This window comes from Ipomoea nil, unplaced genomic scaffold, assembly GCF_001879475.1.
Source record: "Ipomoea nil cultivar Tokyo-kokei standard unplaced genomic scaffold, Asagao_1.1 scaffold2805, whole genome shotgun sequence".
In the NCBI taxonomy this organism is placed as follows: domain Eukaryota; kingdom Viridiplantae; phylum Streptophyta; class Magnoliopsida; order Solanales; family Convolvulaceae; genus Ipomoea; species Ipomoea nil.
In genome coordinates, this window is record NW_017619233.1 from 289,508 (window position 1) to 316,304 (window position 26,797).

At 37.3% G+C, this 26,797-nt stretch overlaps 1 protein-coding gene and 1 long non-coding RNA gene across 2 annotated transcripts; both read left to right on the forward strand.

Moving 5' to 3' along the window:
- The first annotated feature begins 7,496 nt into the window (after positions 1 to 7,496).
- On the forward strand, positions 7,497 to 25,409 carry LOC109158310. Its single transcript, XR_002050363.1, has 3 exons — positions 7,497 to 7,508; positions 12,801 to 12,811; positions 25,246 to 25,409. It is a non-coding gene; the product is annotated as an uncharacterized LOC109158310 (long non-coding RNA).
- Positions 23,230 to 25,306, forward strand: LOC109158307 (L-type lectin-domain containing receptor kinase IV.1-like). The gene has a single exon (XM_019306234.1). The coding sequence runs from the start codon at positions 23,349 to 23,351 to the stop codon at positions 25,236 to 25,238; it is 1,890 nt and encodes a 629-aa protein (XP_019161779.1). The 5' UTR covers positions 23,230 to 23,348; the 3' UTR covers positions 25,239 to 25,306.
- Positions 25,410 to 26,797: the final 1,388 nt, after the last annotated feature.

A 26,797-nucleotide genomic window follows, 5' to 3' on the forward strand; every position in this document is an offset into this window, starting at 1 on the left:
TCTTTTAACGTTCAGTTTCCCCTTGTTGTACGGTAGCTAAGGTCGTAAAGTGCCTTTTGGCCTTCATGCTTCCCGCGAAGTGTATCAAGATTTTTTCGGCCAAGGTCTCGAAGTAGCTGATAGATCAGGGTGGCAATGACAGGAACCATCACTGCGTTGCTCCCTAGTGTCGAGAAGAAGGTGCGATAGTACATGAGATCATCTGCTCCCATCACCATCATCTTTGCCTGAAAGCTGACCAAGTGGTCACTGGGATCATCAGTCTCATCATATGTAGGCATCATTGGGCATTTAATGTCTCTTGGTGCGCAATATTCTTGGATATCCACAGAGAATGGGCTGGCTAACAATAGAGACCTAGAGCCCTACAAGGAATAAGAATTCTATACTGCCTCATATTGGAAGTTATTGTTACATCTAATCTAAAAACATAATAAGTGCGAATGAAGGTTATACCCTTCATTTATGTTTGTTTTTTCTGTTAAGTTTTTTTTTTATATATATACATTATGCTATAAAAGTTGTACTGTACAACATTTTGGACAAACATACCCGTATAGTTATAACTCCCGTTATCTTTTCCACTATTGTTACCATGCACATGCATCCACCATATATTTTCTTATCTTCTTCATTAATAATAATATATACATATTGGAGTTATATGTTAATTATTAGCTAAAATATAAATATCAAATTTATAAAAATGTTTTACATTATTATTAATATTATTATTATTATTTACAATAATTTAAAAATCTAAAATCTAAATAAATAAAAATTTTAATATAAAGTACTAAATTGGGCACCTATTTTTTGTATATCGCGCATAAAAAAAAATACTTGTTAGGAAGAATAAGCCCTAATCCGACTACATTATGAGTACTAAGTCAATCCTTATTAAACTCTTAATTTGCTCCGTACTATGTATCCTTCGGGGGCTTCTTTGACCCAGTTACTTTCTTCGACCGGTGCATATGGCTCAGACCCTAGTATACTATCCATCAATAATACTTTTTAATCAAAATTAAAACTAATACTTTTGAGCCACAATGCAATACATTTCATAGGGAAAATAGGTAATACTTTCAATAAAATTGTAATATAATACTTTTAACCGGAAATGTAATATTTTTTTAATGAAAATATGATACTTTTGAATCAAAGACTAGTACCTTTGAAGAAAAAAGTAATTCTTTTAAGTAAAAATGTGAAATGTTTAAACGAAAATGTAATACTTCTCAAGAAAAAAAAAATATTTTTTTAATAAAAATGAAATACTTTTATTTAAAAAAAAAAAAAACTAATTTTTTTTAGGGAGAATACATTATATTTTTCTATTAAAATGCAATATTTTAAATGAGAAATGTATTACTTTAAGTAAAAATTAATATTTTTCAATCAAACACTACTATATATATATATATATATATATATATATATATATATATATATATATATATATATATATATATATATATATATATATATATATTTGTAAAAATACACTATTTTTAATATAAGACTAATACTTTTAAGTAAAAATGTAATGCTTTTTATAGAAAAATAGTACTTTAATTAAGAATGTATTACTTTTTAACAGAATATAATTCTTTTAACCGAACATGTGATATTTTTTTTTATGAAAATATAATAATTTTGAATCAAAGATTAATACTTTTGAAGGAAAAAGTAATGTTTTTAAGTGATAATTTAAATTTTCAGTGAAAATATCATAGCTTTCAATGAACATGAAATACTCTTCAAGAAAAGAAAATACTTTATAATAAAAATGTAATACTTAAAAAAGATATTTTTTTATTTAGCAAAAATGTAATATTTTTAATGAAAGTGTTATATATTAAATAAAAATTACTATGTCCCAAAAAGAAAACTAATATTTTTCAATAAAAATTTAATATTTTTTAATTAAAAAAGTTTTACTAATTTACTTTATATTGATAACTACAAGTGTGTGTGCATGTTTTTTTAATTAATTTTTCAATTACATATATATGTTATATTTTAATGGTGCTATTCTCTCTTGGCGTTGGAACCAAAGATCCATGTTACATTGGGTCCTTCTATAAAAGAGAACTTGTATTGGCACCTAGTCATCTTTAATTTTCGGTGTAAAACACTAGTAAAAATGATAGTCAAGTAAATATTTAATTGACTACAATCAATTAAATTATTAAAAATTTCAAAATAAATAAATAAAATTGATCAAAGGTGCATAGGTGTCGATTTGATATTTCAGCGAGTTGCAGTTAGCCACATTGCATGTGATAAGTGCATCTTGTTACGCTAGCGCTCCTCATTGAACAATAAGGAAAGTTTCATTTAATTCGCACATGTTTAGCTTAATGATTCAGTATGTAGTATTTAAGAGAATAGACTAAGATTTAAATTTTAGTGGTAACAATGTGGTTATATGGGATTATGTCTAAAGTTAGCATATTCTTTGTACGCACTGGCATTTGACCCTGTCTGCTCAGTCATTGAGTCATCGTGATTTACATTCTCCCAAATATTCTGTCAGACCAAAGTGTGAGCCCTTGAGGTTGGGGATTCAATCTTTTGGGAGAAGAAGAAAAGCTTCTTTAAAAGAATTAATTCTCAAATTTTCTCAACTTCATTTTCTGTTTTAGTTTTATATAAAATCACAAACTATTATTAGTTAATAATTTATCATGTATTTGTTGCGTCATGCTGTTTGGTTATATGGCTGACATAATTGTTTTCTTTTTCCCAAGTCATTTCAATTAATAATGCGATTCACTTGAAATACTTACAAAACATCAAGTCTTAGTCATGATGAGCCCCTTTGGAATAATTGAATATTTAGGACAAGAATAGTTGCACAATGTTGACCAACATAACTGGTCCCCTGGTTGATTATATGTTTTCGAAATGTTATGTCACTAGATATTTCAAACAATTAAATTTAATTCTTTTAATAATTAAAATGAATATTAACTTTTCCTTTTTTCATTTAATCACTACTGGAAATTATGGAATTTCCGACTCCCTGAAAGTGATCTTAAATCAAGTTGAAAGCCTTGTTCCGACCACTTTTGGTATCCGGAAAAACCTTTGTTGCTATTTCCGACCACTTTTTGGACTTTTTAGTATTAACTTAATTTAAAATCATTTTTAGGTGGTCGAAAATTCCATAATTTCCAGTAGTGAATATTCATTTTAGTCAATAAATCATTTTTCTTTAAAAATCAATATTTAAATTTGATTGATTGAAATATTAAGTGACATACTGATTGACCGATTGTTGTGTTTGTAGCAAATTAAATTGATATTGATCTCTCTACAAAGTAAATAAAAGTATTGACACTCGGGTTGGACTCCCATATGAGAAATTGTGAGTTTAAGTCTTAGTGGAGGCGTTATTGAATTGTGCTTCAGTAGGTTGAGAAAGTAGAAGTAGTTATGAACAGATACTACATTGTAATAGAGATAGTAGCATTCCAAAAAAAAAGTAAGTAAAATATTGTCTATTAAAAGTTTTAAAAAATTATAAAATAACTTTATAATAAAAGAGATTGGAAAAAGAGCTAAAATTTGGCCTCTAAATAACAAAACAGATAGTATAATTGTGCCTCATAAGTATTTAAAAAAAAAAAAGAAAAAGACAAAAAGTGTTACATTCAAACTACTTAAAATTATGGGTGAACGTCGGTTCAGTTCGGGTGATACCCGAATTTTATTTCGAATATTCCCAAATTTTGAGTGATGTTTTTGACGCCAGATATTCGAATCGGGTGAAATGTTTTCAGATTTATTTCGATTTAGTTTGGATATACCCAAAATTTTATTTTATCAATTTTGAATTTTTTAAAAAATGATTTTATTATTTTGTATTTATATTTTTTCATATAGTATCAAACTAAAAATAAGACAAATACTAATAATTAATTAAAATACTTTAGGACTATGTGGTCTAATGGTATCCGGGGTGGACTTCCAAGTGGAAGGTTGTGATTTCGAGCCTCAGTGGAGGCGTTATTGGCTCTTTGTGTTTCAGTAGGTTGAGAAAGTATATGAACAGATACTACAATGTAATAGAGCTAGTAGCATTCAAAAAAAAAAAAAAATTAAGATACTTTAGAAAATTAATATATTATTAATTATTTTAAAACTAAATATAAAATTTATATTATTATATTTATAATAAAATTACGGTTAGTTCAGGTTTCGGGTCGAATATGAATAAAATTTTAAAACCCAATATCCAAACTGAATTTATATTTAGAAATACCAAAATTTAAAATGTCTGAACGGATAACTGTTCGCATCCACCAGAAATTTAAAATTGGGTTTGGATTTTGGGTGTTAGTTCGGATTATCCACCCCTAATTAAAATGTTCCATTGTCTTCAAAATTAACCTGATTAGAAGTTAAATATTTATTTTTCATAATTAGTTTTGTAATGGTAATGCATAAAAGACTTGCCGCAGACACTCTAGAATTCCACAGCACATGCATTATGTTTCTTATTTGTCTTTTCAAAAAAAATTGTGGAATTTGAATGCTGAATTTAATTATGAAAAGTTGCGTAAGGTAAGGGTTCAAGTGAACGTCTTTATGGAACGTTTGGTTCACGAAATGTTAAATTATCTTAGGGAATATTAATTTATGAGAATGTTAAATTTTTGTGTTTGGTTTAAAACTAAGGTATGTAAATAAAATAAATTAATTAAAATGTCAAAAGTTCAAAATTAGTAATAAGACAAAGTAATGTGAGATTATCTAATAAATTGAAGAGTATTTCACATTCTCTTCCAATAATTAAAAACTTAATGTGAAAGTTATGTGACATTCTCTAAGAAAATTATATAATCTGAACCAAACAAGAATCATATATTCCCAAACAAATATAACCTTAGTTATCTTTTGTTCAAATATTGAAGACAAAATTTTCTACCGTAATTTGCGTTCACATGAAATTAACTTATTCACTAATGATGACAAGTAGGCATAAAGTTCCAAGGGATACATAAATAAAGACAATAAAATGTGTGGTTTTCACAGTAAAATTTTCTTCGCATAAAGATAATAAAATATGTAGTTTTTGCTAGGAGTTTATTATGTGTTGAGTAGTTATATTATATTAGGACTCTGTATCTGTTTTATTATCTCTGTATACTATTGTACATATTCTATTCAAAAATACCAATCCTCATCTGGTAGCAGTTGTTTCACGGTTATTGGCATGGCAACGATCGGTGCTAATGATGACGGCTCTGTCAGACTCTCTTCTGAACGGACCGTCTCCGAGGCGGCCGTGTCTGCCCCATTGCAACCCAGTAATTCCCTCTCCTCCGCCCATCATTTTGTTTCAATCAAATTGACCTCTCGGAATTATCTTTTTTGGCGTACACAGATGGTTCCGTTTATTCTCGGCCAAGGACTGCTCGGTTTTGTCGACGACACATTGTCTTATTCAGAGGATGCGGCGCCGGTGGCGGCTCAGGCTGGCGGCGACGCGGTGGCTCCGTTACCGACTTGGACTGCTTGGTTGCGTTAGGATCAGGCGATCATCTCTCTGCTGATCTCCTCGCTGTCGGAGAAGATGATGTCGTTGGCTATTGGGAAGTCGTCCTCGCGTCAATTATGGGGGGCGATTGAGTTGTCGCTGGGGTCGGCCACCCGTGCTCGTGCCCCGCGTCTCTTAGGGCAGCTCCAGTTATTGCGGCAAGGTGAAGCTTCGATCTCGGATTACCTCGGCCGTGCGCAGATGATAATGGAAAATTTGGCGTTGGCCGACAAGGACGTGGCGCTGGATGACTAGAACCTATGTCTTCAGTGATCTCCGTCCTGAATTCCAGTCGTATTTGGCATTGACGAGGGGTGCTCCGGTGACTTTGAGTGAGCTCTCGGATTTTATCCTCTCACGGGAATTTATATGTGCAGATGATGGCACTGAGGCTGGAGGTCCAGTGGCGATGGCGGCTCAGCGCGGCAATGGTCGAGGGCAGCAGTCACAGCAAGGTGGTGGCGGTCGTGGGCGCAATCGCAGTCGCGATCGTGGTCGAAACCGCTCTGGTGTGCGGTGTCAAATTTGAGCCGGGAGTGGTCACTCGGCCTTTGACGTGCTACATGCAGTATAGTGAAGCCCCGGGGCCACAGACACACATGGCCTATCAGGTGGATGATGCCAGTTCAGTTGGGTCTCGTTAGTGGTTCCCGGACACCGGTGCGTCTAACCATGCTACTCCTGACTCATCGGTGATGTCCTCGGCTGCCGGTTATACTACTTCGGATACTCTCTGGGTTGGCAACGGTAAGGGTTTACCTATTATTAGTATTGGTTCTACTTCGGTAGCTGCTTCTGATAGGTTTTTTAGGTTGTCTGATGTTTTACATGTTCCTGGGTTATCTGCGTCTTTATTATCTGTCCAACGGTTTGCTAAAGATAATTCTGTATTTTTTGAGTTTCACCATACTTGCTTCTTTATGAAGGACCTTTCAACCAGGGTAGTCCTATTTAAGGGTCATGCTTCGGGCGGTCTCTATTCTTGGCCTGTCTCGCGTCAGAGTCCTGCTGTGTTTGTGGCTGTTCGTGCCTCTTCTTCTGTTTGGCATATGTTGAGATTAATAAGAACAAGAAAAATAATAATGGCAGTAAAAGATAAAGAAGACAAGATTTACGTGGTTCGGCAATGTGCCTACATCCACGGGAGTGAAAGTATTCTCTTATTATTTGTGATGGTGTACATGGTGACACTACCCCTTAGGGATACAACCAATATATTTATAGGCATCTAATCCCTATACAATAGGTCTACCCGTTTCACTCCTACTCCTAGTATGAGACAAACACTTATTCCTAATCCATATATGAGACAAACTCAACAATCTCCACCTTGGCGAATATGTTCTTTAGGAGAAAAGATAACTCAACAATTCTCCACCTTGACGAATATGCTCTTTAGGAGAAAAGACTTATCTCACCTTCTCCACCTTCACATATATGCCATTTAGGAGAAAAGACTTCTCCACCTTCGCAAATATGTCCTTTAGGAGAAAAAATAACTCAACAAATCTCCACCTTAGCAAATATGTCCCTTAGGAGAAAAGACTTATCTCACCATCTTCACCTTCACAATTATGCCCCTTAGGAGAAAAAACTTATCTCACATATACACATGGGTAGGAACAACCATGCTCATCCCAACTAGCTAGCCACATGCATACGCAGCATCAAACATTACCCAGTACATGTACACGAACAGCTTTGTTCCAAGCCGTTCGCCCCTCAGCCGTCGACCTGTTATACCGCCGCGACTCATGCTAACTGCCCTGTTCAGTTGACTTCCTGCATCCGGCCCATACCAGGTCCATATCCCCTCTTGGTATCCACGCTGCCCCAACACAACAGCGCCCCTGCAAAGTCACACTAAACACGTGTGCCTTGCCCAATGCTCCACTAACCAGCAATTACCACTGGCCAGCAACACGCACAACACAGCATCAAACATTTCCCAGTGCATGTTCACGAACTTCTTCGTCGTCCCGAGAAGTCCTCCCATACCAGCCGTGACTTATGCCAAGCCCGACCCATGCTAGTGCCATACTGGCCCATACCAATACCAGCCGAGACTAATGACAAGCCCGACTCATACCGAGCCAATATTGACCCATATCAATACCAGGTCCACGACCCCTCCTGGTATCCGCGTTGCCCAACACTACAGCGCCCCTCACCAACTTCTCATCTAGCATCTAGAAACTCCCAACAAGTCCAAACAATGTTCGAACTTGTTACTAGGTTACCGCTAGAACATCACCTTCACTATAATAAGATTCATCAGCATGTACCACGTCCGTAGCTTCCTGCTTCTTCAACTCCTTCCAATCAGCTTTTTCCATATTTGCTGGATTTTCCACCCTCAAGGTTTTCAGAAGGCCCTGATATATCCTTTACCCTGGACCGCTATAACCCAAAATTCCCTATACCATCAAACTTTGATACCTCGAATTTTGTACTTGAACTAGCCATCTCAACTATGCTCTGATACCAATTTGTTGAGATTAATAAGAACAAGAAAAATAATAATGGCAGTAAAAGATAAAGAAGACAAGATTTACGTGGTTCGGCAATGTGCCTACATCCACGGGAGTGAAAGTATTCTCTTATTATTTGTGATGGTGTATATGGTGACACTACCCCTTAGGGATACAACCAATATATTTATAGGCATCTAATCCCTATACAATAGGTCTACCCGTTTCACTCCTACTCTTAGTATGAGACAAACACTTATTCCTAATCCATATATGAGACAAACTCAACAGCATAATCAGCTGGGTCACCCGCATCTTCGAGTTCTACGGCAAATTTTAGATTCTTGTTCGTTTAATACTTCTAGTCTTAGTGCTGTTTCGTTGTGTCAGGTTTGTCAATTAGGGAAATCGTCTCGGTTTCCTTTACCTCGTGTTGTGTCCACTACTTTGCATGTATACTGATATATGGAGCCCAGCGCCAATGCTTTCAGTTAATGGTTACAAATACTTGTTCTTGTTCGTTGATGATTTCACTCGCTATATTTGGTTCTTTTTTATGCGTGCCAAGACTGATTTATATGTAATTTTTGATCAATTTCATTTGCTTGTTGAGTGTTCTTTTGGTTGTAAGATTCTTTCTGTTCAGTCTGATTTAGGGGGAGAGTACAAGCATTTATATAAAACTTTCTCCTCTCTGGGTATTAATCATAGGCAGTCCTGCGCTTATACCCACGAACAAAATGGTCGGGTAGAACGCAGGCACCGCCACATTGTTAAAAACGGGCTTGCTTTCAGGCTTCAGTTCCCACTCGTATTTTGGACTATGCATTTGAAACCGCGATGTATTTAATTAACGCAAGCGCTCCTACCCGTGTGTTGCATAATGATAGTCCGCACTTCCGTCTCCATAAGTCTCGTCATACTTATTCTTTCTTGTGTGTATTTGGGTGTCTTTTCTATCTTCTATTACATCCATATAACCGTAAGAAGTTGCAATACATGTCCACTCCATGTGTTTTCTTTGGTTATCCGCCTTCTTATCGTGGCTATCGGTGTTTGGACCTTACTAATATCAAGGTTTTCGTTTGTCGCAATGTGGGGTTTGATGAAGCCGTGTATCTATTTGCTACTATTGTGAATGCACAGGATTCAGGTACTGTTGCAGCTGCTCCTTGGGTCATGGGCAGTGTAACTGTTTCGACTCCATCTCCATGCATGCAAGGTGTTGGTGTTGACTGCCCGTCCAGTTCCTCATCCGGAGTCGTGCGTGCCTCTGACCAGTAGGTGTCTAGCTCACAAACTATTTATGACGCGGCTCTTGAGGGTGTTGGCGCTGTTGAGTCACGGGTAGCTGCCTCCGGGCATGTGTGTCGCGGCAGGTCGACAGTGCGCAAGCACACGATGAATACTCGTAGCACGTCGCGGTCTGGTGATTAGTTTGCTGCCTTGGTGGCGCAGGTTGGTGCTCCGGACTCGACGTGTTACTCTCAGGCCTTGGTGCACTCTGAGTGGTGTGAAGCGATGGACGCCGAGTTTAATGCATTGCTGCAGAATCAGACGTGGCGGTTGGTTCCCTTTACGCTTGGGATGAATGTCATCGGGTGTAAATGGGTGTTTCGGGTACAAAGGAGCATTATAAGGCCCGTCTGGTGGCTAAGGGCTTTAATAAAGTGGCCGGGCGAGATTTCTTTGAGACGTCTGGTAGTCAAACCGACCACTTTGCGGCTTCTACTTGCCTTGGCAGTTTCGTGTGATTAGACTATTAGACAATTAGATGTTCATAATGCATTTCTCAATAGTAATCTTGCTGAAACAGTTTACATGAGGCAGCCACCGGGGTACGAAGATAAATCTATGTCGGATAATGTGTGTTTGTTGCAGTGGTCGCTGTACAGTCCCAAACAGGCTCCTCGGGCCTGGTTTAATCGTCTGCACACCTTTTTGGTTTCGGTTGGTTTCACTCCGTCTAAAAAAATGTCTCTTTATTTATTTATTCTCGTGGCTCTATGCGGTTATATCTACTTGTTTATGTAGACAATATCCTAGTGATGAGGTCTGACTCGACTCAGGTGTCTACTCTTGTTCATAAGATGGGGATTGAGTTCAAGATTTGTGACATGGGTGCCCCGTCTTTCTTTCTAAGTATTGAGACTATTTTCTTGCATGGCGGTCTGCTATTGTCTCAGCAGGGCTATAAGAACGACATCTTAAAGCGTGCTGGGATGGTTGACTAGAAGGCGCTTGTTACTCCGGTATCTCTGTCTAGGGTTTATGACGGCACAAACGTTCCTTATGTTGATCCCATGTGTTACCGTAGCCTGGCTGGTGCTCTGAAATATCTCATTGTGACCAGGCCTGGTTTATCCTTTGCGGTGAACAAGTTGTGCGTGCACATGCATGCTCCGAATACGGCGCACTGGGGTCTGCTCAAGAGTGTGCTTCGTTATGTGAAAGGTACGCTTCATTATGGTCTGCATGTGTGTAAGTCCTCTTCGGTTAACATTCATGACTTTTCAGATTCGGATTGGGCTGGCGATCCGGCTGACTGGAAGTCTACAGTGGTTTTTCCTGTATTTTTGGGTCGCAATTTGGTGTCATGGACATGTCGTAAACAACGCACTGTAGCGCATTCCTCGACTAAGGCTAAGTACAAGGCACTTGCCGATGTGTCTGCAGAAGTGACTTGGTTGGTGTCGCTGTTGAAGGAGCTTGGTTTAAGTCCTCCGTCGACGCCTACTCTTTGGTGTGATAATTTGGGCGCCACATACTTGTGTGCTAATCCGGTGTTTCATGCACACATAAAGCATGTGAGATCAACTATCACTTTGTTCGTGACAAGGTGGTGAAGAAGGAGTTGTAGGTGCATTTTATTTCTACGAATGGCCAACTGGTAGATATTTTCACTAAGACTATCCCGGGTCCTCGCTTCACTTATTTGCGTGGCAAGCTCAATGTTCTTTCTCATACACCTTGTGCTTGATTGGGAGTGTTAGGAGTCTATTATGTGTTGACTAGTTATATTGTATTAGGACTCTTATTTTATCTGTTTTATTATCTCTATATACTATTGTATGTATTCTATTCAGAAATACCAATCCTCATCATTTTCACAGTAAAATTGTATTCGCATATTCTAATTTAATAGAGAGAGAGAAAAAAAAAGAAAGAATAATATTGCATGCATCTTAAAGTGTGTACATGTGGACATATCACAATTGTCTAAAAAAATCATAATCAATGGTGTTAAATTCAGTTGAAAAGGTAGTGGTATAATGGTAATTATATAGATAGATGTTTTAATAGTTAAAAACAAATAAATTTAAGCATAATGTAAAAAAAAAAAAAAATCCAGACCAAAGCATTCATTAATCAACAAGAGAACAAAAGTTTACAATAAACTCAAGAGCCGACCCATCCCAAGATGAGTAGGCCTCATAACTGCTTCTAGCTGCTAGAAAATCTGTCACCGTATTCAGTTAGCAATGGATAAATCGAAAGTCACACGACATAAACAAAGAAGCCAAAGCTTTACAATCACTAAGCACAATACCTAGGGGTGAGCATTGGTCGGTTTCGGTCGATTTTCGGTTAATAATCGAAATTTTAACCGAACCTTCATGACCGACCAATCTTCACAACCAATATAACCGAAATAGACGGTTTTCGGTCGGTTCAATATAACCGAATTTTTAAAGTAAAATTGCTAAATTTATTTTATTATATTTATTTCATTATCAACTATTTAGGCCTAAATTACAAGGTCCAATTAATCATAGCTTAATAAGGTGAATAGCAAATGGACATTAATGTGGAAGAGAAGTTTGGAATCTTTTTAATTTGAATGTCTTGGACATGAGACACTACATTTGTTGATTGGTTGGAGGGGATATTTGGTGGTTGGAATCAACAAGAAGTTAATTAGATGTGTTGCTGCTGTGTTATAAGCCATTTGGGAGGCCAAAAATGACGCTACCAATACCTGGGAGCATAAGGTAACACTGCTCATAGGCCGTGGCAGTGTGGAGGAGCGATGCTACAGCTATGTGAGGTTTACGGAGGTAGGTCGTGTAATCCAAATTCAGTTCCTAACTCGCCCACAGTGCAACCTTCACCTCTATCTTACATTTTCTTTTAAATTAATCTTCAGTTTTTCGGTTGGTTATCGGTTTTCTCTTGAAATATCAATAACCGACCGTAAAACCGAAAAAAATAGTCCACTGACTCGTCATCAAGACCACACATAGGACAAAACACATCAATATCAACCCATTTACCACACAAGGCAACCTTTGTAGGAAGAATTAATCTAACACAACGCTAAAGAAAAAATCTACTTTTGTGAGGAACCTGTAAACGCCACAAAGGAGACCATTGGCTAAATTCACCAACATAATCAACAGTGTAATCATCCACCAGCTTTTGATATCCTTGTTTCACCGTGTATATGTCGTGCCCCTTATGTATGTTAGTCCCGGGGAGGTAAAAGAGGGGGGGAGGGAGGTTGAATAGACTTTTATAAACTTTTTCTTTAACACGTTTTTCAAACATAGCGTATCACTAGCTTATAACAAGCGATAGACAGTGGACGTCTTTTAAAATTTGTAGCGCAGTTTTGATAGTTAAAATAGCTTGATAAGTGCAATGTGTGTGTTCAGATTTGATCAACTGATAAGTAAATGACTTAAATATAAGGACAGTGTGAGAGAGAGATTTGTATAGTGGTTCGACAATAGCCTACTCCACTCTTCTCCTTGTAATCGCAAAGAGCTTTTCACTAGTATTGTTTCATGTTAGTATTTTATTATTTAAAGAAAAACCCAACATGTAATTGGCAATATTATTATGGCAAATTAAGATAGGGTTTAGCTTGGTATCTGTCCGTTCTTGAAGAAGACTGATTGATCAGTAAAGTCAACAGATCCACCTCTGGATCAAGCCACCGAAGGTCTGATAAAGGGAAGTTTCTAAAAGTTGGCAGACGCGTTTATGAGATGATTATTTTGGAAAGAATATCAGCGAATCGTCTCTTGAGGTATGGACTAAATCTTCTTGAAGATTCAAGATCTTTTACTTCACAAAGTCCTACCTTTTACAACCAGAGTTATTTTTGGAGAGTGTCCAAATCAAGAAGTATATAAGCACATATACTCTTGGAAGTTAGGGTTGCATTGATTAAAGCCGCAACACTCTATACTAAAAAGATACACATCTCTGGTTTTATGCATCTTCTCAAGAAAAAGAGTTCATGGTGATTACGAAGATGAACTTGAGAAGAATCAACACTGCTTAAACAATTGGACGCACAGATCACTCAGTTGTGGGAACAACGTGGGACTGCGTCAGTGACGCGGACTGCATCAGAGTTAGCTCTCCATTGAAGGGATTTCATTGGACTTCTAAATGCATGGCTCTCCGACTTCAACAATCCACTAAACCTTTGTAGACTGGGTACTGACCTTGTGTGGAGCACTTGGGTGAGATCATTTTTCTCTACATTTGTACATTGGTCTGAATTAGTTGATTGGATGCATCGGTGATTGTCCCCCAGATGTAGATACACACTGTATCGAACTAGGTAAACAAACTTATGTGTTGATTTACTTTCTGCCTTAGTCTTCCGCATTACGCTATATCTGTTGATCTATCTGAATGAGTGTCTGATCGAGAGTCTTCTTAATCAGTCTGCTATTCAGTTTGCAAGAAATTAAACCAGTAATCCTAGATTAAGAGAATATGCAAAATTACATTTCAGATAGACGTGAAACAGATCACACAAAACGTATCCAGTGCTGCAAAAATTCCGCCTAGCGTATCACCATAATTAGTGGTCTAGGCGGTCGGCTGGTTAGGCAGCCGCCTAGGCCTCCTAGGCACCGACTAGGCCGCCTAGTCGGCTAATTAGCTATTGTTCTCTTTCTTTCTTTTTAAAAAAAAAATGGATTATTTCACTCAAAACGATATTGTTTTCTGCAAAATAACCCTAAATTGTTCAAACTCTATATTTTTTTTAAGTTAATATTTAATATTTTAGTATTAACTATTAAAGTATTAAATAGTTTATAATTATTACACGGGCGCCTATGCGCTGATTAATCGCTGCCTAGGGGCTAACCCCCCTGGGTGCCGAGAAGCGCCAAGCGATGTTTTCAACCATGAAAGTATCCACAAAGCGTTGTTGATTTCTAGTAGTGTTCCTTCTACTTGAATATCCGCTCTGATCTTCAACACTTGATCTCACTTTCAATTGTCAGCCACGAAGTCGCATTGAGCAGATGATCTTCAAACCTGAACCAAAATAGTGTGATTTGTAGATGTTGATAGCTCTAGTGTATCACTCTCTTGAATATGAATGCACAACACTTAGATAATTCTCTTGTTCAATTCCGGAAAAAAAGAAAAAAAAAAACTTTTCTTGAGCTTAGAGCTATTTATAAGTAAATAGAAATAAGTGCAGTCTTGTAATCTTCATGAATTAGAATAATTCCTTTACCCACAATGTGACATGTGTCCAAATCTGTCACAAGCTCCATAATGCTACATTGTACTATTGTCTTCTTCTAAACATTTCATTGTCCTTTTCCTGAATCTATATAATTTGAAAAAGAACGTGGTGCAGCAGTGTCCTTGTTTCATCTAACGGCTAAGATAAATCCAGGTGGCTTTGATGATTTTGTGCCAAATAGCAGGTTTGCTTTGGTTCTCTATTGCAGAAAAGGATTGAGAGAGTTTTGATAGGAAGAAAAAGGTTTATTGTTCATCTAGTGATCAAAGAGATACAATCTCTGTTTATATACAAAACAATGGAGGGAAAAGAAGATGAAACTGCTAGGCTAAAACTTCTAGGCTAACTAACAGTAGGTTACAACTAAACATAACAGACTTGCTGAGCTGCTTTGCTTGGATGCTGACAAGTGGCAAGATTGAGACCTTTGATGAAGAATGCAATCAGCTTTCTTGATGATGATATCCTAATATCCCCCCTCAAGCTGGACTGTACAAGTTGATCAATCCAAGCTTGGATATGTAGGAGTTGAAAGAGGCAAGACAATGAGCTTTTGTGAAGGTGTCTGCAAGCTGAATATCAGAGGGAACATGAAGCAGTTTGATGACTCATTTGCTTAGCTTTTCTCTGATTAGATGACAATCTAACTCAATGTGTTTAGTCCTTTCATGAAAGACTGGGTTCTCAGCGATAGCAATAGCTGATTTGCTATCACAATAGACTGCAGCAGTGTAGTTATGAGTGATTCCAAGATCTTTGAGTAGATATATCAGCCACTGTATTTCACATGAGGTTGATGCTAAGGCCCTGTACTCAGCTTCTGAGGATGATTTGGATATGGTAGGCTGCTTTTTGGACTTCCAAGATATAAGAACATTACCTAAGAATACACAAAAACCTGTGACAGATCTTCTTGTATCAATGCATGCACCCCAGTCAGAATCTGAAAAGGCTTTTAATTGTAAATCAGAGGATGATGGAAACAACAACCCTTGGCTTGGAGCAGCTTTTATATACCTTAGGACTCTATGAGCAGCCTGTAAGTGGAGATCAGTGGGCTTATCCAAAAACTGGGAAAGTTGTTGTGTAGCAAAGCTGATGTCAGGTCTTGTTATTGTTAGATACAAGAGTTTGCCCACAATTCTCCTGTACTGAGTGTTGTCTTCCAAGGGTTTCCCTCTATCTTTGCTCAGCTTATGAGATGGAACAGTAGGGCTATATACAGGTTTGGAATTTGTGAACCCTGTGTTAGCAAGTAATTCCAAAGCATATTTTCTTTGACACACTGCTATACCACTTTCCTGTCTAGCAACTTCCAGTCCAAGGAAATACCTTAGAGATCCCAAGTCTTTTATTTTGAACTGTGCATTCAGCTGTCTCTTTATTTCAGTGATGCTTCCCAAATCAGGACTAGTAACCACTATGTCATCTACATACACCAATAGGGCTACAAATGAGGCACCTTCTCCTTTAGTGAACAAAGAGTTGTCAGGTATGGATTGCTTAAATCCCAGGTTTTGTAGGGCAATGCTCAACTTGCTATTCCATTGTCTACTAGCCTGTTTCAAACCATATAGAGATTTGATGAGTTTGCATACCTGCCCAGCCTTCCCTTTTGTGAAACCAAGTGGCAATTGCATGTATACTTCTTCCTTCAAATCTCCATGAAGAAAAGCATTATTAACATCCATTTGATGAAGATGTCAATTCTTGGCTGCTGCAATAACCAGAAGAGTTCTGATTGTTGTCATTTTGGCAACAGGGCTAAAGGTGTCAAGATAATCTATGCCAAGAGTTTGATTGTAACCCTTAGCTACTAATCTTGCCTTGTACCTTTCGATAGTGCCATCAGCTTTGTGCTTGAATTTGTATACCCATTTGCATCCAATGGGTCTTTTTGAGGGTGGCAGGTCAACTAGCTACCAGGTATTATTCCTTTCTAGAGCCTTAATTTCTTCCTCCATAGCTGTTTTCCAACAATCATGCTGCACTGCTTCCTTGTAGGTTTTAGGTTCAGTGTGGCTTGAAATGTTCATGATAAAGGCCTGAAAGGATGGACCAAGTCTATTGTAATCCATGACTTTATCCATAATGTGAGGTGAGGTTTTTGCTGCAATGTTATGGCACTCATAGTCCTTCAGGTAAGTGGGAGCATGCTTCTGTCTAGATGATCTCCTAGTAGCTTGTTGCTGAACATTCAGAGGAGGATGATTGAGATCCTGTATGTTTTCAGGTGACTGACTAGGAGAATGATTCAGAGAGTAAGCATCATCCTGAATCTGATTGTGAACATTCTGAAAGGAATTTTGTTGGCAATCATCTGAAGGCATCTGTATTGCATCATCTTGAATGACAGGAGGAGCTGGGACTTCAAGCATCTGTAATGTATCACCTTTCATGGTTGGCAATATTATTTGTTGAATCTCCCTTATCTGACTGATGTTTTGTTGGAAAGGGAAAACATTCTCATGGAATGTTACATCTCTAGACAGGAAGAACTCCTTTGTTGTTAGATCATAAAGTTTATAGCCTTTTGTGCCACAAGCATAACCAAGAAACACACATTTCCTTGCTCTAGTATCAAACTTTGCTTTAGGTCCCATTGTAGCTGCATAAGCTAGGCAACCAAGGACTTTCAAATCTTGATATTGGGGGGCCTTTTTAAGCAAGACTTGGTAAGGAATCGGACCACCAATGGCAATAGAGGGCAGTCTATTAATTAAGTATGCTGCATGCAGTATACACTCACCCCAAAAACATTCAGGCAAGCTGGCCTGGAATCTGAGTGCCCTAGCTGTTGCTAAGAGATGGCCATGTTTCCTTTCAACCCTGCTGTTCTGTTGTGGGGTATATGTGCAGGAAGTCTGATGTAAGATTCCTTTCTGAGCAAATAAGCCCTTCATGTCAAATTCTAGGCCATTGTCAGACCTTATACACTTTATTCTAGCCCCAAACTGGTTTTCAACTAGATTGCAGAAGTTAGTAATCAGACTTCTGGTTTCAGACTTCAATTTCATCATGTAAACCCATACTGATCTGCTGTGATCATCTACTATGGGGAGAAAAAAATGATGTCCATGGATGGTGGCCACCTTGTAAGGTCCCCAAATATCCATGTGTAGTAAATCAAAGCAATTAGCAGCAATAGAAGTGATATTCTGGAATGGCAACCTTTTGTGTTTAGCAAAGTGGCAACAATCACAGACCAAGCTTTTATTGATTTGAATGGTAGGTTCCAACTGTCTCAGAGACTGAATCTTAAAACATGAAGCATGTCCTAGTCTATTGTGCCACAGAATACAGTTGTCATACACAGAAACAGAATTACATATAGGAATATTAGGAAAAAACGGATAGTACAACCCTTCTTGCAGCTCAGCTTTTCCAATCACTTTCCCATGGATAGCATCCTGTATAATGCATTGGTTAGAGTGTATTTCTATAGCACCTTTGGAGTCCTTAATGAAGGCTCCTACAGAGATCAGGTTATATAAGAAGCCAGGCACATATAGCACATTATGAAGGATGAACTCATCAGATATGTAAACAGTCCCAGTGAGTGTGATGGCAGCCTGCTGGCCATTAGGCATAGTCACATGCAAATTCTGAACTTTCTTCTGATTGCTTAACAAGTTCAGATTACTCACGACATGGTGAGTAGCACCACTATCTATAATCCACTCAGTCTTATCAGACTTAACAGAGTTGAGTGAAACCATACCTTCACTTTGGAGTTCAATTGCCACAGTATTGGCAGAAACTTGTGGGGCTTGATCAAGGGGTGTATTGCAACTAGTCTTCTGCATTTGCATGAACTCCATAAACCTTTTGAAATCATTCTGAGTGAAATATGACCCTTGATCCTCATTAGATAGTTGTAATGAGGATGCTCCTTGGACCTGATTTACTGAGCTTTGGTTTCTTGGCCTTGGCTTCCAACCAGGAGGATATCCATGTTTTTTATAACACTTGTCTTGAGTATGGACAGTATAGCCACAATAGGTGCACACAGGCTTCTTGTTTAATGATTGTTGCTTCTTGTAGCCTTGCTGGAAGCCTCCATCTGCCTTGGTAAAGAAAACAGTCCCTGTGTTCCCTGCAACACTACTGTTTTCTCCTGCCTGATGTAGCTGATTTCAAAAGCTAACTCCAGCCATCTGAAATTGCCTCTCTTGTTGGGAAATCATAGAGTAGGCTTCATTAGCATCAGGTAAGGGTCTCATTATCATGATCTCGTTTCTGGCAGCAGTATACCTTTCATGTAAACCAATCAAGAAAATGGACAACTTGTCCTTTTCTGCTTGTTCTGTTATCTCATCTAGCTTCTTTCCACATTCACATTTCTCAGCACAGGTGCAACTCTTAGGTGGTCTGAGTATAGACAACTCATCCCATAGTAACTTTTGCTTTGTGAAATACTCATTCAAGGAATCATCACCTTGCTTTGTCTGGTAGATCTCACACAAAATCTCTGAGATCCTAAACAAGTCCTGTTGGCTGAATCTTCTCTTTAGATCATCCCATATCCCATATGTTGTATCTATCCATAGAACACTACGCCCAATTGTTGGGGATAAAGTCCGGATAATCCAGGTGCACACAATGTTGTTGCACCTTTCCCAATTGTAATACCTTTCCAAATTGTCTTGAGAGGGCTTTTTGATGGTTCCATTGACAAAGGCTACCTTGTTCTTACAAGATAACGCCATGGTCATAGCCCTAGACCATGTGCGGTAGTTTGATCCATCCAAAGGGATGGAAACGAGGTCCAAAGCTGGATTCTCGTTGATGTGTGGATAATAGGGATTGGACTGTGAGTTGGGATCATAGGTTACCTCTGGCAGATTTGATCCGTTCGTTGGTGTTGCTGAGGGAGTTGCTTGTCCGGCCATATTCCTTGCTGGTCCAGCTGCAATCCCTGTATGATTTGCTCCTGAAGTACTTGTCGTATGATTGACATTAACTGGGGGCCAAGCCTCCATTGTAAACGAATGGATCAAGCTCCTACCTTGAGGGCTCTGATACCATATTGCAGAAAAGGATTGAGAGAGTTTTGATAGGAAGAAAAAGGTTTATTGTTCATCTAGTGATCAAAGAGATACAAGCTCTGTTTATATACAAAACAATGGAGGGAAAAGAAGATGAAACTGCTAGGCTAAAACTGCTAGGCTAACTAACAGTAGGTTACAACTAAACATAACAGACTTGCTGAGCTCCTTTGCTTGGATGCTGACAAGTGGCAAGATTGAGACCTTTGATGAAGAATGCAATCAGCTTTCTTGATGATGATTTCCTAATATTCTCCTGCTAATGAAGTGGCTTAAAGTTGCATAGCTGATGAGTTTCTGTTGATATGCTATGTTAGTCCGCTCTACTGGTCCATTCTTCTAATCGAATCTGCTGGTCTGTTGTCTTTAGTTCATCTTATTTACTATAGCTAATTCTTTGCCAACATCCAACTAGTACATTAAACTTGATCAGCTTGAACAACCTCAACCTGAAATACAAAGAATTCTTAAGTTTTTGGCCTATACAATAGATACATAGCTTAATACAATAGCTTAAAAGTTTGGGGTATCTAAATTCCTTTTGCAATATTAACATCATCAAAATCAAAATGCAATAGTTCTTAACAATTTATTTTATTTTGGCTTCATTAATATTTGATATTATTCCATACAATATTCATAATTCTTCATTCTTAAGAGTTAAGAATTTGAGTGACGAAGTTAATTAAGTATTGTAAAAATGTTCTTAGTCATAAGAATTCTAATTTGGCATTAGAATTTTGATAAGAGTAGAACATTGTCCTACTTATGGTGAGTCTCATGCCATTGCGTATGAGATACAAATAGTGAACATATGGGTGCTTGTTAGATAACAAGCCATTAAACAATGACTGACTACAACGTACCGCATAGTGTTTACCTACGCGTCATCGAAATGTTGTATATTACAAGTATGCAATAGTCCTTTGATTAGAGACGACATTATTGTCTTGTACATATGTTGGACTACTGTTTGCCAGTATATGTCTTTTGTTCCATTATGGGGCTATAAGTATACTTGGTGGCCTAATTTAGTTTTGTATGGAGACATATGTGCGCTCAATAAATTAAAGGATCCACCGTCTTGAGGTAACAAGGTTGTTCTAATATATTCAATAATATTAAACAAAACTATATATAAAAATAAATAAATAAATAAATAAATAAAACTAAATCCTAAACCATTTAAAAAAAAAATCCTGCGTTAAAGATTTTTTTAAAAAAAATTCCACTAAACAATTTAGCTCAAAGGTAGAGGATTGATGTCATCCTCTAAGGTTGCATGTTACTCCTTTCAATCATGTGACAATCAAAATATATGGAGGATATCTCTATCAAAAATAGAGTTAATTTCAGCAATAGTCCTCCGAGTATGATGATTTTCTAAATTTTGTCCTAGACTTTTAATTTGAACAATTTAACCCCCCCGTCTATTAAATTTTTTCCAATTGAGGTCCTTCCGTCAATTGTTGGTTAAGTGAGCGTAAATTTCATTATTATTATTATTATTATTATTATTATTATTATTATTATTATTATTATTATTATTATTATTATTAAGTAAGGATTAGTTAACAAGGGCAAAGTTGGAATAATTCAAGGTAATCTAAGATTACCTAAGAAAATGGGGTAATCACATTACCTTGAAACATTACCGCCACATCAGCTTTCAGGTAATATAACATTACAAGGTAATCTCATAACTTGAATCAAATAAGGTAATATAACATTATCAGACTCAGATTACCTAGGTAATTTAAGATTTCTTGAACCAAACGCCCCCTAAAGGTAAACCATAAATACTAAAAACAAAAATGAACTTCTAAACAAAACTATATAAAAAAGAAATTAAAAAAAAAAAAAAAGAACTAAATCCTAAACCAATTTTTTTTTTTTTTAAATATTCTTGCATTAAAGATTTTTTAATTCCACTAAACAATTTAGCTCAAATGTAGAAGATCGATGTCATCTTATCTCTAAGATTGCATGCCACTCTTTTCAATTGTGTGACTAAAAGATGATTAAAAAAAGCGATTGAATCAAAGGATATAATAATGTATTATATTAAAGCAAGAAAACAATTAAGAACAAGGTCTCATCCTAGCTAGGCTTCATTATAAATTCAAGTACTCAGATTTTAGCCTCCAAACATGGAAGAAAAAATGAAAGAAATCAAATATATTGTAAAGGATATCAAGAGCATAGAAGAATCCCTTTAATCCATGAAAAAATCTTGATTCCAAGCCTTCCTGCGATATAAAGTTACCTTCTAGAGAGTGGTTGAAGTCCCTTTTGGATTGTTTCTCTCGGGTCTTGGGTTGAAAAGTGTCCCAAAAGTGTTAAAAATGCTACTTAAATAGATTTGTTGACATTCTCTGCGATACAGCCATATCGCAGGGATATCGAAATCAGTCACCGCCCAGACGACACGCTTTTGTGACGCTGTTGTCTTGCTAGACGTGTCGATATATACCTGGGTTGATATCGATGCTTTAGTCAAAATCTCTCAAAATTTTGAACATGAAAGTTGTAGAGGATCATCTTATCATTCTATGAAAACTTGAATCACCTCAATTGGGCTTCAAATGAATGAGATATAGCCAAAATGCCTTCAGTATGTTGCAAAGTCGTATCCCTAGACTTGTCGAAATCTGTCCACATTTCCCTTATTCATCTCGAATCTTTGAAAACAAATTTTTTTTTTTGGTAGTCCAAAGGTATCTCTCTGATCGATAGCCAGAAGACTAATTCCTCGTCCCTACTGTCAACACACTAAGTGGTAGGAGATTGGCCAAATGATTTGCTCCATTTGCCTTAACTTTCTATGAATACTTAACCACTTCAATTGTACTTCGTATAAGAGATATAAGACCCTACAATATTTTTAACATGTCACAAAGTGCTTGTTTTGTCAATTTTACTTAAAAATGCTTGAAAGTCAAATATTCATTAATAATGAAACATCATATTCCATCCAACAAAACAAGGTAGAAGCAAAATCATTTTAGATAATAAATTGGGTATTAGAAATAAGTGTAATTAAACACGAATCCCCATCCTCACCCTCATTATATTGGCAAATTATGCCGTGGACCCGTGTCCACCTTGCAAAATGAACACGGTTTCAAAACTGTTCATAATTATGAACATAGAGTTTTATAATTATGAATATAGAATTCAATATTATGAATATAGAGTTCAATAATTGTAAATATTAAGTTTAAAAATTATGAACATAGAATTTAGTAATTATGAATATAGGGTTCTGTAATTGTGAATATGAAGTTCAAAAATTATGAACATAAAGTTTTATAATTATGAACATAGAGTTCAGTAATTATGAACATAGAATCGTGTCCACCTTATTCTACGGCATAACAATCCCATTATATTTCAGCCAAACGCCATATATGTTAAAGATGAATGATTGGATCATAGACTTGTACAATTTGAACACGGAGTCTTTTACAAGCCATTTTGTCTAGCCGTGACCAACACAATTAAGAAGCATGTTGTAAAGCAGTTGCATCTTGACTATGAACACCCCATTTCCCTTTCAGGACTCTGCACCGTTTACTAGTCAAAACCAGCACCCTCCCAACTCATTTAATTTTCCTGCAAAAAATCAAACTTCCCATTGGCACTACCATAAATGCTAATTAAACCATCCAAGAAAAAACTAGAAGCCTCGGAGAAATTCACATACACATTAGTAATTACACTACTCCATACTGAGTACTGAGAAGATAATCTTGGGAAGCAACCTTAGCTTAGTCATGATTTTCAAGCTTGTAATATGGGTAGTTATTTCTTCACCACTGGTAGACTTTGTGGGCTCAGAGGATGTCGGATTCACCTATCATGGATTCAATTCGGCCAATCTGAGCCTCGATGGAGCGGCCGGGGTCATGCCCAATGGCATCCTGAGACTAACAAATGAGACTACGTTTCAAACAAGCCGAGCCTTGTATTCTGTGCCTGTCAATTTCAAGGGTCCAAATGGTTCATCTTTCTCTTTCTCAACAACCTTTGTGTTCGCTATTGTGCCTGGGCTCTCGGTTTTGGATGGCCATGGAATGACCTTTGCTATTTCCCCAGTAGGAGGCCTTCTGGGCGGGCTTGATGCCCCGTATCTAGGCCTATTCAATGGCTCCAACAATGGCAAATCCACCAACCACGTCGTGGCGGTGGAGCTTGACACTATGCAGACCAAAGAGTTTCGTGATATCGATGGCAACCACGTTGGAATTGACATCAACGGGATGATATCTAATGTGTCAAAATCCGCAGGGTATTATGATGATAATGATACCTTTCGTAGCTTGAGACTTGCTGGGAGCAAGGCGATCCGGGTGTGGGTAGAATATGATGGAAAAGCTAAGCAAATGAATGTTACAATGGCTCCCTTGATGGTTTCTCGCAAGCCTAAAAAGCCCATCTTGTCTTTGTCCTATGATCTTTCAACGGTTTTTCAAGAAACCATGTCTGTGGGCTTCACAGCCGCCACCGGTGCGGTTGTATCAACCCAATACGTTCTGGGTTGGAGCTTTAAAATGAACGGTGTGGCTTTAGAGCTCGATCCCTCTAAACTCCCAAAGCTCCCTAGAATCTTGCCTAAGGGGAGGCCAAAAATCTTGGTTATTGGGGTGCCGATAATTTCAACGTTTGTGGTGATCTTCTTGGGAATTGTTTATTATATTGGAAGGAAAAGGAAGTTTGCGGAGTTGCTTGAGGATTGGGAACTTGAGTTCGGACCTCATAGGTTTAAGTACAAGGATTTGTACTATGCTACCAAGGGGTTTTCAGAGAAGGAGTTATTGGGATCAGGGGGATTTGGGATGGTGTACCGAGGGGTGTTGAGGTCTTGTAATGTGGAAATCGCAGTGAAGAAGGTCTCTCATGGATCCAGGCAGGGAATGAGGGAATTCGTGGCGGAGATCGTAAGCATTGGCCGATTGCGCCATAGAAACTTAGTGCCACTTTTAGGGTATTGCAGGCGAAAAGGTGAGCTCCTGTTGGTGTACGAGTACATGCCTTATGGAAGTCTAGACAAGGTTTTGTTCGACAACCCGAAACCCATCACCCTCGGTTGGAGCCAGAGGTTTGGTGTGATCAAAGGCGTGGCGTCGGGGCTGCTCTACCTCCACGAAGAGTGGGAGAAGCTCGTGATCCACAGAGACGTTAAGGCCAGCAATGTGTTGCTAGACGGGGAACTTAATGGGAGACTAGGCGATTTTGGTCTGGCAAGACTATACGATCATGGGACCGACCCTCAGACCACTCATTTAGTCGGGACGATAGGGTATCTTGCCCCGGAGCAAACTAGGGCCGGGAAGGCCACAACGTGCACGGATGTGTATGCTTTCGGGGCATTCTTGCTTGAAGTTGTGTGCGGGAGAAGGCCTCTCGATACACAATTCGAAGAAGACAACGATCTCATCCTCGTTGATCGCGTGTTTTCGTATTGGTGTAGAGGTGAAATTGTGAAAACTGTGGATTCAAATTTGGGGGCGGATTATGTTGTAGGAGAAGTGGAGCTAGTTTTGAAGCTTGGTCTTCTTTGCTGTCAATACGAGCCAAAGTGTCGGCCCAGTATGCGGCAGGTTGTGCTCTATTTGCAGGGAGCTCTGCCTTTACCAGACTTCTCACTGCTAAGAATAATATAATTTGCAGTCTTAGCAAGTTTTCAGTCTTTAATTTTCTTCCCAAACGAATAAGCTATAAGCATTTTTCATGGTCTTTCTACTATGCCAAAATCGGTTTTCTTGGATGGTCTTGGAAGATCTGTAATAAGTTGGGTGAGAATTGAAGCTAATACTATACAGCCTGTACATGCATGTTCTATTGACTTTGTTTGTCACCGTTAGAGTTAGCAGATTATGTTAGTCATTTGCCCGCACGGGCTTAGTTGAAATCAGTAGGCCGTATTTAGGAAGAGAGGCCAAGCTTCGAATCTCGGCAGCTATAGTGTGGGGTTTATATCTAAAGTGGACAAATTCCTTATGCGGTATTTGGTCATGTCTGCTGAATCATTTAATCACCTTAATTTACACCCTCTCAAATGCACCTTAGACCATCTCCAACCCACCCAACTCCAAAACACTAAATTTTTCCACCAAATGTCACATCAGAATGAATATTTTCAGTATATTCTCAACCAAATTTTATTCATTCTCAACCCATTTACACCAAAACACCAAACTTTTACACTAAAATAATTTTATTTTTCAATTATTATTTCGAATTTAATTAGTTTAATATAATTTAATTCGAACTTACTTAGTTTAATATAAAATATAACTTGTGATGTAAATAATAATTTTTATTAACATTAATTTTTTTATAAAATTAATTATTTTAAAAAATCGAATTTAACAATATTCTTTAAAATTTAATTTATTCCACAATAATAATATAGCATACAACATCTAGTACAAACAAGTCTTTGAAATTTTAATTAATATATATTCAATATTAGTCTTGTTTCGATCGTCTCAATGAGATCTTTAAAATGATATAATTTTTATTTAATAATACAAACTTTAAATATAAGTATTTAACAAAATAAAAAAATTACATATAAAAACAAATAAAGGATATATTTGAAATTTAAAAAATAATAATAATAAGGGCAAAAGGGTCATTTTCATCTCATTTTTCATTTGCCGCGGATGAACAGTGCAGCGCCAAATATGGCGCTACACTGTTCATTAACGCCAAAATGTTTGGAGTTATAGCGGTTTGGCGTTCCAAATTGGATAGTGAACATTTTCATTTTTACTGCTTTGGCATTGAATTTTGCAGATATAGCGCCCACCTTGGAGAGGATTTAACTTTTTGAGAGAAGAGTATTAGCCATTTTATCTGGTAAAATTAATTGTTCATGATCATTTATCAATGGTTACCATGTAAAAAGATTAACTTGTAAGGATATTAATGTATTTTAATTATTATTTTTTTTTGGTTTTTATAGAATGTTATACTCCGTAATAATTATAATTGCTTATTAAAAACTGCAAATCATTCAAGTGGCTAAATAATAGTATATTAGTATAACAACAAAAATATCAATTAATTTCAATTTACTTACAACACAATTTTAAAATAAAATACAAAATCCTATAAGTTGAGCAATAGTATGTGACTGAACAACTCAAGATTTAAGTCATTTAACTCTTTCAGTGCACTTAGGTAGGGATTCTAAGGATTTAAGATTAATTTAGCA